Source organism: Camelina sativa, chromosome 2 (genome assembly GCF_030686135.1).
Source record: "Camelina sativa cultivar CO46 ecotype springtype chromosome 2, ASM3068613v1".
NCBI lineage: Eukaryota > Viridiplantae > Streptophyta > Magnoliopsida > Brassicales > Brassicaceae > Camelina > Camelina sativa.
In genome coordinates, this window is record NC_141881.1 from 2,611,774 (window position 1) to 2,622,804 (window position 11,031).

Sequence of the window (11,031 nt, forward strand, 5' to 3'; positions counted from 1 at the left end):
GATTTAACCATACATAACGAACAGATCTAGCAGAGGCGAAGAGAGATCTATGCGATGGTGGCTAGGGTTTCGAATTCCAATCTCTCTTACTTCGACGGTGGCTTGGGATCGATTTCAAAAGGAAGAGTGAGAGGGAGAGAAACAACATGATAAAAATATGGATTTACTAAAGAAGGCGTAACTAGGGTTTTGTTATATGGAGAAGAAGAAGATGATTCATCTCGTAAGGATTTCATCGGATGAGAAGCCTGGTTCTAAATCTGGGGAATTGATAAGGAAAAAGTAAACGAGTGTGAGAAAAAGCTTGAGAATCTGGACAGAGATCTAAGAAAAAAGCTTGAGAAGTGAAACAATGGAGTGAGAGGGAGAATGAAAATTTGTTAGCCGTTCTATTTTTTCACCAAGTCCTTAGCGAAAAATTAGATTTATTTTTCCGCCTCTACTATGCATAGCGTTTTCAAAATACCAATGCTATGTATACTACAATTAAAAAAAAATATATATTCTTAAAACTAAAATATGACCAGTAAAACATAGCGTTTAGATTTTAGCAACCGCTATCTAAAACTAAGGGGTATATATCAAATATAGCAAAAAAGACATAAAACACTATATTGTAATGCTATCAAATTATCAATACTCTAATTTCTTGTAGTGATAGGCAGATGGAAAGCTTGCAACGTATAATACGGTTTGCATTTGGTTAAGTCGAACAAAAAATGCCGGAAATTGAACCCATCATCCACATATTCAAACAATATAGTTTACGTTGTACATTTTCCTATAGAATCATCTCTTGTCTGAAGATCAGAATATAAAATCTTCAGATTCAACCACATTATGACATACATATATCTAATCACGTTTGAGCATGGACACAGAAAATCTGAACTGGCTAAGACCTAAGAGCAACCCCTACTTTAAACAAGTTTGGTTTCAAGGCTTTGGTGTAGGAGCCGGTCTACATAGGATGGGATGCCTCTTTCTGTTCAAAGTAACCATACACTTAGCTTGATACTCCACAAGAGGTCCATCCGGCTTCTCCCTAGCCATAAACGTAATGTATGACTTTGATCTCGGTCCTCCGCGATAATTACCTCTCACAACTTCAACGAACTCCACATTACACACCTAGAACCACATACAAAAAAAAAAAACAATCATAAGGCTTAGCTACCCATCTAAAGCATTATAAACGGTGAATGACAAACATATTAAAACAAACCCAAAAGAAGAAGAGAGAAAAGGAACTAGCCTTGTCTTGGTTGTGTTTCTGGAGACAGACATGTACCATCTCTTCCCAGTAGTCACGAAAGGTTTTGCCCCAAAGTGCAATCCGGTCCAAACTTGTAGTACAGATGCTTTTGTACAGATGCCTACGGTCTGGATCCAAGTAAAATCCCTACATTGTACTAGAAATCAAAAATCACACCATCTCAATTTTCATATATAACTCATAATTCAAAAGAAAGATGAAGGGTACCTTGCTGTCGATCAGCTGGCGTTTGACGATGTTGTAGTTTTTCAAAGCCTCCAACTCGTCAGATGAAAGCTGCTCATTGGAGGCGGGATCCGAAGACGAATAATACTCTAAACCGTCGAAGCTGTCCACATCCCATTCAGGCGCCTTTAGGATGTCATTATCAGCTTTAGTATCGCGACGCTCCTCAATTTTGACTTTGCCATCACTGCCTTCTTCAATCCTCGAGTCTCCTTCTGTCTTCGTCGTCTCGAGTACGCATGGTTTGAGAACCATGGTGATGGTGATCGATAGCGTAAACCCTAGAAAACTCACAAGTTGAATTTGGGGAAGTGAAAACTAAAAATATCTTCGAGCAGGACTAATCGAGTCGATGATATTAGGCCGTCCTTCAATTTACCTTCAGGCCAGAAAATGTGTTATATTTACCCAAATGCCATTCCATTTTTTTTTTATTATGAACGATTTGAATTCCTCTTTTAATAAATTTTTGAATATTATATAATTCAAATTCACATTCACATTAACATTCCCTTACAAAAATTACTTTTAATGTATATAATGAGTTGGTGGTGGGATTTTTGAAGACAGGGATTGCTGACGCTCATCCTCTATCTTTCCTGGTACGTTTATGCCATGACTTCTTAACAAGAAACTGAATAGTCCATATCTCGCATATGTATAAAGAAGCGAACCATCTCGCGGATGGTTTAACTCGATATGCTTTTACTTTACCTGTAGGTTTTCAATTCTTGGAGTCGTATCCGCCAAGTTTAGAGTCTGTTGTAAACGATGATGGCCAAGGAACTATGGTTCCGAGGCTTATTCGTGTTTGAGTTTTTATTTTATTTAATAAATTACACCACTACCAAAAAAAAAATTGAATTTTACATTTGATTTTAAAATAAAATTAGTGAATTAAATATATATATTTTATGTTAAATATTAATAATTAATATTAACCTACAATAAAACTGTAAGACTAATTTTAAATATTTTTTTAGTTTTTATTTAAAATATAAACATCTCTTAAATTTATTTTACTATTCATACGATTTTCTAATAAAACATTAAGATTAATTTAACATGAATTATCAGAAAAATAAAAATTCTGTCAATACATTGTGAAAATATAAAAACTGTTATATTATAATATTTAAATATTATCAGCAAAATATTATTTTTTATTTATTTAAAATTTTTTTCTAAATATTTGTTCTTTTTTTCTTTGTTCCATTTTGTTCCTCGTTAGACAATGTAACAAAAATGGTTGAATGGAACAACTATTGTTTAACTAGATTTCTCAACAAGTATACCATCGTTGTCTATTGTATACTCAAATGGGTTAGTGTGATCATACATTTTTTTTTTTTGGTAAAGTGATCGTAGATTTATAACTCTACAAAGGTTGCCATTATAACTCTATAACTTTCATTCCAAAATTCCCGAGAAAAGGACATTTTTGCCAAGGTCATTCTTTTTTGTTTTTTCCTCACATCGTAATACATCTATATATTCTACATGACAAGCACCGTGCAATATTGCAAAGCTTCGACGGCAAAAAGAATCTATGAAGTTTCTCTAAACATGTTTGAGCCTAGACAGAGCAAAACAAAAGTTGGCTAAGAGAAACCTATAACCCATACCTTGAACAAGTTTGGTATCAAGGCAATGGAGTAGGAGTGGGTCTACAGAGGATGGGATGTCTCTTTCTGTCCAAAGTAACCATGCACTTGGCTTGATACTCCACAAGAGGTCCATCAGGCTTCTCCCTGGCCATAAATGTAATGTATGACTTTGATCTCGGTCCTGCGCGATAATAACCTCTCACAACTTCAACGAACTCCACATTCGAATCCTAGAACAACAATGAAAAATAAAAATGTTAGTGCCAAGCTTGGGCTTAACACTTTTCAGGGTTGAAAATTCCAAAACAGAACACTATTACTTCTAAGAAGCTTGTAACCATTGCCATTGTCAACACACCAAAAAGATAACCTAAAAGACTGAATCCTCAAGCTCAGAAAAAAATACCAATCTGAGATCTCTAAGAGAGTCAGACCTTTAGTTCGATCGTCTAAGAGAATGGAGATTTGTTTTCTTGATTCAGACTAAGCTATACCCCATCTAAACAAGTATGAAGGGTGAGTGAGAGAGAGAGAGAGAGATTAGTAACCTGGTCTTGGTTGAGTTTTAGGAGACAAAAATAGACCAACTCTTCAAAGAAGCCGCGAAAGTCTTTATCCGTAAGCGCTTCCCACTCCAAGCCCATTGGTTTTATTCCTCTGTAGTGATCAAAGGGCCTAAGCTTAGGATCCCCGTAAAATCCCTAAACCACCACACACACACGTTATCACCATCTATTTAATCCACAAAGTTTCAAGAATTTTAATTAGCTCAAAAAACAAAAACGCAAAGCACTATATAGGAAGACGTACTCTCAATCATCTGGCGTTTAAAGATGCGATAGTGTTCCATCTCTTTTTCGGTGAAAAGTTCCTCATCGGAGGAGGAAAGTATCGGCTCCGGAGAGGAATAATACTCTAAACCATCGAAGCTGTCCACATCCCATTCCTGTGCCTTCAAGTAATCTATTCTCGCCTTAGGCTCCTCTGTTTTGGCTTTCCCTTCTTCTTTCTCACCATCGCTCTCTTCATCCTCCTCTTCCGGGTCGAACTCAGCCTTAGGCTTTGTTAGGAAAGAAGTGACAACCATTGAAGTAGATGATGCGTCCATTGTATCTTCTATCGTCGTCTCGTCTGCGCATTGATAAAGAACCATGATGATCGAGTAAACAACCCTAATTCGTTCCCTCTCTGCTCCGAGCCAAAATATATTGTATCTTCTATCGTCGTCTCGTCTGCGTATTTATATTAGATTTTTATATCCGGCAATTACTTTCTGCCCTTTAGAAATTGTTATTTTCACGCAACTGCCATTCCAATCTGGTCAACGAAGGCTGTCTTTTTGTATTATGTTCGATTTTATTCCGGGGGTATTGAACAGTCGAATGTGACAGATTCTTAGATTTATTCAATACACCGTTTTACAGTTTCTTTAAAATTATGGTGTTACTGAATGATATATTTTTGGTAGGTCTGAATGATATATTTTTAAATCTTTCTTTTAGAATATTTTGAATCCTAGTGTTATTGTAATTATCAATTTCTTAATGCTATTAAAATCAAGAGTTTATTTATTTTACAAATCGAATTATGCATATAAATCCAGTTTGCAATACTACTTTTTTTTTAGTTTTAACTTTTAAATGTTTCTCGCATTATAATTCTCTAGAGCTCGTTCATGTTTATTTTTTTTCATTATGTTTTAATTGGTGTAATTGTGTTTCATGGTGTTGTAATTTACATAATCATTTAATAATCTATATTAACATTTTTTAAGTACATTTTGTTTTATGCCCTTTAAGTTTTACTTATTTAATTTTTTTTACAACATTAATCCCTAAAACAATTTCATAAATAACATTGCAGAGAAACTCAAATACTAAATTTTCTTAAATTGACCAACATTTGTTACATTTATTGCCATAAAATCTTAACAACATCTATACATTTCGATTTTTTTCCAAAAACAACTCTACCCATTAAAGTTCTAACCCATTAAATCTCCAAAACTATTTTTATGGATGCTAAAATCTCTCAAATTTTAATAATACACAACAGATTTTTTTTAAACACTTTTAGATGTGTAGCAGGGGATAAATATATTACTAGACTATACATATACCACACAGGTTAAAACCTTGAAAACACTACAAAAATCATATTATTTGAATACTTATATCAAATACTTGTAAAATTTTATATATTTAAAATTAATAAAACAATAATAAATACTCCCTCTATTTCATATTAAGTGTCATTTTAGGATTTCTCACACATATTAAGAAAATCATTGAATTTTCTATTTGACCCCTTATTAATATATTATACAATTTTTTCTGTTGGCCAATACATTGAATTATTAGAGATAAAATTGGAAAATTTACCAAACATCTACATTGGAAATACAAAGTGACACTTATTCTGAAACAAAATTTCCAGGCTAAAATGACACTTAATATGAAACAGAGGGAGTAACAAATAAATACAATATAAATTTTAAATTTTTTAAATTAAAAATATATTTAAAATTAATAAAACAATAATAAATACTCCCTCTATTTCGTATTAAGTGTCATTTTAGGATTTCTCACACATATTAAGAAAATCATTAAATTTTCTATTTGACCCCTTATTAATATATTATACAATTTTTCTGTTGGCCGGGTTAAATACTAGTAGAAATACAAATTATAAGCTTTTAAAATTGCTGGCAAAAAGAAAAAAAAGCTTTTAAAATTTGTAGATAATGGATTAATGGAAGCTTGATAAATTTATGGTATATATAAAAATGTTTGTTTGTCGATATTTAGATCAGATGCATTTGGTTATTAAATCCATAAGTAGAAATGTATTGGATTCAGACAATATACTATTTATTCTGCATGGTTCCAAATGAGTTAGTGAGCTTTTGTTGTGTGTGTAATGTTGAATTGTCAATCTCCTAGTCACAAGTGACAATATTAAAAATACGTTAAGATTGTTCTTTGATCAGCAAAGCTTCTGCTTTGGTTTTTAGCACAGATAACAACTCAAAGCAGACTCCAAGAAACTTGAACAATGGAGCCAAAGCTTACACCAAGTACTTCGACTCACTTTTGGAGTTTTGACCATCCATCAAAGGTGCAAGATTCTGAATCTCATTGCTTTCGTGGTGTTGCAGGTTCTGAATCTTTTCTAGCCCTTTCTCATCTTCAATCAGCACAGAGTGATAGTTCACGTCTCCTATGTTCCTCTCTGCCTCTCCGTCCTTCAAAATGATTTCCAGTTCATCCAGACATACTGAGATGATTACTGGATCTGGACATATTAGGAGATCACATAAAGGTCTTATGCAACCCTGCTCCACCAAGTATCTGAATCACACCACAGGATCGGACACTGTGACTTGATGATCAATAAGCATGTTACAAAGTGAAAAAAAAAGAGAGAAGATAAGAGATACGTACTTTATTTGATCATGAGAACAACCTGAGGTTGCATTCGAAATTGCACATACGACTTCTTCCTTTATGTCAATATTCAGCATTTTGAGCTATAATGACCAATGTTTGGATCAAATTTTCATCAATAAGTGACTGTTAATATATACATTAGGGGTAAAGGAAGACAGAGATAGAAAACAATTAGTTATAGCTACAGAAGGGGTAAATTTGCTTTTTTATGTTATCTGCAACATTCTTAAATAAACAAATTGTCACCTGAATATGTTCTTCAGTGCCTGCAGTGATGTTTGAAATCGTCCTGCAAGCGTCCTTCTTTATTTCTTTCCATATTAGAACATAGTTTAGAGTAAGCAGGTTGGTAAAAACACCACTCTCTCTATCACAACCTGAGAAAAATAAGTTCAAAGAGGTTTATCCAGAGCCTAGGCATTTTGTTCTTTGGTTACAAAATCTAATCATAACATTGTACACAAGCCATATATAACAATGCAAGCACTGCATCCTCTAAATTTATCAGTATATATAGTGATATATTTAATCATTCAATAGACATTATGATAACTCAACGGAAAGATGTGTTTTAAAAGGAAACATATATAGAGTATAAAAGTACATACTTCGGTCAGCTGATTGTCTCCGTCAGTTAGCTTCATAATGGTACCTAATGCCGGATCAATCATACATGGAGCACCGTATCTGCAAACGAAACAAAATGGTCAGCCTTCTTTATCAAAACATGTAGCGAAGGCTTTAAATTTTTTCTTCAGTACCCGAGAAGTTGAACTAGTCTTGGGACAAGACGAGCGTCGATAAAACACCTGGCAAAAGGGAGGCCGAGGCTGGCCAGAGCAGTAGTTTGACAAAGTGGGAGTGGCGATTTGAGAAAACACCATAGCAAAAAAAAACAAAAAAATTGGTTCGGAATTAAACCCTATAGGATAATGCCAAATAAAGGTACCGTATAAAGTAACAATGGAGCCAAAGATTAGTCTCCACCAAAGAACTTGACTCACTCTTTTAGTATGGTTCCATTCCAAGATTGTGTGGGGATCTCATATGTAGATAAATATTTTTCAACAGTTTGAAAGTTTTTTGTTTTTGTTTTTGGTGTACTACCATTTAATTATACATTTCAACTGAAGTTGAATCCGCTAGAAAGGATTTAGGACTTGGTTCTCTCACAACAGAGAGACCAGAGATCATCACCTTGGAGGTTGTTGTGTCTGCTCATCATCCTTCTGCCCAGTATGTCTCCAGAATCTGCATAGCCTTAATGTAGATCACATTGTTTCCGTGATGTCGTCGCAGGTTCTTAATCTTTTCTAGCCCTTCCGCATCTTCGATCTGCTGAGAGTAATAGTTCACGCCTCCTATGTTCCTCTCTGCCTCTCCGGCCATCAAAATGTATTCCAGTCCAAACAGACACTTAAAGATGACTATTGGTTCTGGACATACCAGGTGATCACATAAAGGCTTTATGCAACCCTGCTCCACCAAGTATCTAAAACACATCAATAGAAACTGTGACTTGTGATGATCAATAATAAGAGCATGTTAAAAAAGTGAAAGAAGAAGACATGGACGTACCTGATTTGATCATGAGAACCACCTAAGGCTGCATTTGAAATTGCCCTTACAGCTTTTTCCTTTATGTCAAATTCAGCATTTTGAGCCAAATTGACCAACTTTGGAATCAGGTTTGCATCAATAACTGCCTGTTATTAGGGTAAAGAGAGACACATAGAAAACAATTAAATTAGTGAGTGATAGCAACAAAAGGGTACGTAAATTTGTTTTTATGTTATCTGCAACATTCACAATCACAAGACTTTTCACCTGAATTTGTTCTTCAGTGCCTTCAGTGATGTTTGAAATCGCCCAGCAAGCGTCCCTCTTTATGTTATTCCAACTTATAGCATAGTCTTGAGTAAGCAGGTTGGCAAGAAGAGGTAAAACACCACACTCTATCACAACCTGAGAAAAAAATAAAATGTTCAAAGAGCCTTTTGGTTACAAAATCCAATCGTAACATTGTACACACACAGCAATATATAACAAATGCAAGCAGCCAAGCACTGCATCCTCTCAACTAATAATATCCGGTATATGTAGTAATATATTTGATCATTCAAGATACATTAAACGATAACTCAACAAGAAGAAGTGCTTTTAAAGGTAACATACTTTTTTCTGCTGATTAACTCCATTAGTTAGATAGATAATGGTACTTAATGCACAATCAATCACAGATAGAGAATCGTATCTGCAAAAGGAAAAAAAAAATTGTCAGCCTTTATTATCTTAACATAAGGCTTTAAATCTTTGTTTTGGGAGTAAGTACTAACCCGAGAAGTTGAACTAGTCTTGGGACAAGACCAGCATCGATAAAATTCTGGATATTTTCTTTTGGACCATGAAATAGAAAAAAAAGTGTCCAACAAGCAGCTGTCAGGAATTGTTCATCATTTATGTGAAGAACTCTCTGAAGTGCAGAGAGTGCAGGTTCCATCTGTTAATCATGTTTCCATGTGTGTTATTAATGTATACAAACTGAGGAAACAAAAGCCTGGAGAGAGAGAGAGAGAGAGAGAAGCTAGAAGACCTAGCAAAAGGGAGGCGGAGGCTGGCCAAAGCACAAGTCTGACAAAACATAAGAGGCGGTTCTAAGCATCCAAATGTCAGTATTCTCATGCAGCTGAGCCAAGAGAGGACTCAATGCACCACACCGTAGAACATAGTCACGGGATTCTACTGAAGCACGAGCAGCATTACCTAGTGCCAATGTAGCCTGCAGATTATGGTAAATAACATAAAAAATTTCAACTCATATCTCTCGCATTAATTTGTATCTAAAAGAAGTAAAATACCTCCATATGGAGAAGAAAGCTATCAGTAGCAGCATCATCACTAGCAAGAAGATGGACAAAGATTTGAATAGCACCGTGGTCAATTAGCACGTTGGCGTTCTCATCTTCAGAAATGATTCTTAGAACGGTAGCAGCATCCAACTAACGACGATCATCGAATATCAGAATTAGTGAACAAATTAAATAACCAAAAATCAATTGATGAGCAACTTTTATCTTCAAACCTGAAGCTCGATGTTATCGTCCTGCTTAAGAAACTCAACGAAACGAGGCACAACTCCAGACTCTATTATCTTATCAATTGGAGGGTTTTTCTCTGGGAATATATAAGAAGAAGAAGAAGAAACTTAAAAGAAACATTCAGATATGGAGATCAAGAAAAGTAAACAGATTTTGTACCATGTTCAAGAAACTTTCTGAACTTGGAAGCGTATTCAGACCGTATTGAAGGATCATCTGACAGAACACCATCAATCATCTCTTTGTCCACCTACAGGAATTATAACAATCAAAACCCAAACCAGAGATTGATTTGATCACTTGTGATACGAACCTGAGAAACCGGTTTGGGGTTTAGACGAACCTCTTCCTTAACTTCGGGGTTCAGCGACATGGCTTTCTCTCTTCTTTGACCTCTCTTCCAAGCGATACACAAGACTTGAAAGAGAAACCCTAGAAATCTCTCTTATCTTCTTTGACCACCTCTTTTTGATGATCGTTATGAGAAACCGGTCTGGTTTGATTTAGTTTCAATTAAGGGAACCCTTCAATTAATATAATTGAATACCGGTTTGGTTTTGGTTTGATTTAATTAATACAATAAAAGTAGAGGAGTTTGTGTTTGACACATCAGCTTGAACTTTCTGGTGTTGACACACCAATTAAAACAGTTAACCAATCAAAATATAATGATTAATACAAATCATCATGTACTACCAATAGAAATTGAATTAGCAATAGAGTCATGTACAGTAAAACCTCTATAAATTAACAAGATCGGGATCACAATATTTTGTTAATTTATAGATGTTTCAATTTATCAATAAATTAATAAAATAAGATATTAAAAATAAAAGATATTTATAAAAATATTAATTCATAATTATTAATTTATGAAAAGATTTTTTCATTTTCACAATTTTGAATATTCTATTAAAAATAAGATACTTTTGTTATAATTCATACTTTTATAGAATTTTCGTAATTTATAATTTCGGCTATCGTTATATAATGGTTATCAATAGTTTACTATATTATCCAACTGAATATGATAAATATTTAGAAGTTCAGAATTTTTAAAAATTGTTGTTATTATATATCTTTCATGATGAAGTCCAAGAAGATATTGCAGTATTTTTAAAACCAATCACACTTAAAAAAGCAACTATGGTGTAGGACGCTCCATAATTTTTGGATGCAATTTGAGAAAATAACACAAAATTTTTTTGATGCATTATGAAAGATTATTGATGAACTACGATAAGAATACAAATTCAAAAATAGACAAACAATAATCTATACTATTAATTGGGGAGTACAAAAAGAAAGAAAAAAAAAATCTATATCATATATCCATGTTGCCAAACAGATCCAATTGTCTGCATAATTACAAAAAA

The 11,031-nt window shown here is 34.0% G+C and overlaps 2 protein-coding genes and 1 pseudogene across 3 annotated transcripts; all 3 read right to left on the reverse strand.

Moving 5' to 3' along the window:
* Window positions 1-678: 678 nt before the first annotated feature.
* Window positions 679-1,830, reverse strand: LOC104747524 (uncharacterized). Its single transcript, XM_019229636.2, has 3 exons — window positions 1,484-1,830; window positions 1,256-1,402; window positions 679-1,131 (listed from the first exon to the last, which is right to left on the reverse strand). Exons 1-3 carry the CDS (start codon window positions 1,754-1,756, stop codon window positions 937-939), a joined length of 615 nt encoding a protein of 204 aa, XP_019085181.1. The 5' UTR covers window positions 1,757-1,830; the 3' UTR covers window positions 679-936.
* Window positions 1,831-3,019: 1,189 nt separating this feature from the next.
* LOC147948164 (uncharacterized) lies at window positions 3,020-4,273 on the reverse strand. Its single transcript, XM_087476682.1, has 3 exons — window positions 3,916-4,273; window positions 3,657-3,811; window positions 3,020-3,338 (listed from the first exon to the last, which is right to left on the reverse strand). Exons 1-3 carry the CDS (start codon window positions 4,259-4,261, stop codon window positions 3,144-3,146), a joined length of 696 nt encoding a protein of 231 aa, XP_087332808.1. The 5' UTR covers window positions 4,262-4,273; the 3' UTR covers window positions 3,020-3,143.
* Window positions 4,274-7,557: 3,284 nt separating this feature from the next.
* Window positions 7,558-10,134, reverse strand: LOC109126285 (importin subunit alpha-1-like; annotated as a pseudogene). The gene is made up of 10 exons (XR_015575428.1): window positions 9,969-10,134; window positions 9,815-9,905; window positions 9,640-9,731; window positions 9,416-9,556; window positions 9,151-9,336; window positions 8,894-9,057; window positions 8,733-8,811; window positions 8,385-8,522; window positions 8,136-8,263; window positions 7,558-8,049 (listed from the first exon to the last, which is right to left on the reverse strand). The product of XR_015575428.1 is annotated as an importin subunit alpha-1-like (transcript).
* Window positions 10,135-11,031: the final 897 nt, after the last annotated feature.

What these genes read in the sequence shown, in the direction of transcription:
- LOC104747524 (XM_019229636.2), bottom strand. Translation starts at nt 1,756, where the DNA reads ATGGTTCTCAAACCATGCGTACTCGAGACGACGAAGACAGAAGGAGAC. An exon ending in GCCAGCTGATCGACAGCAAG is followed by an intron (nt 1,403 to 1,483) that starts GTACCCTTCATC and finishes AGTACAATGTAG; the next exon opens with GGATTTTACTTGGATCCAGA. An exon ending in AGAAACACAACCAAGACAAG is followed by an intron (nt 1,132 to 1,255) that starts GCTAGTTCCTTT and finishes ATGTGGTTCTAG; the next exon opens with GTGTGTAATGTGGAGTTCGT.
- LOC147948164 (XM_087476682.1), bottom strand. Translation starts at nt 4,261, where the DNA reads ATGGTTCTTTATCAATGCGCAGACGAGACGACGATAGAAGATACAATG. An exon ending in ACGCCAGATGATTGAGAGTA is followed by an intron (nt 3,812 to 3,915) that starts CGTCTTCCTATA and finishes GTGTGGTGGTTT; the next exon opens with AGGGATTTTACGGGGATCCT. An exon ending in TAAAACTCAACCAAGACCAG is followed by an intron (nt 3,339 to 3,656) that starts GTTACTAATCTC and finishes TTGTTGTTCTAG; the next exon opens with GATTCGAATGTGGAGTTCGT.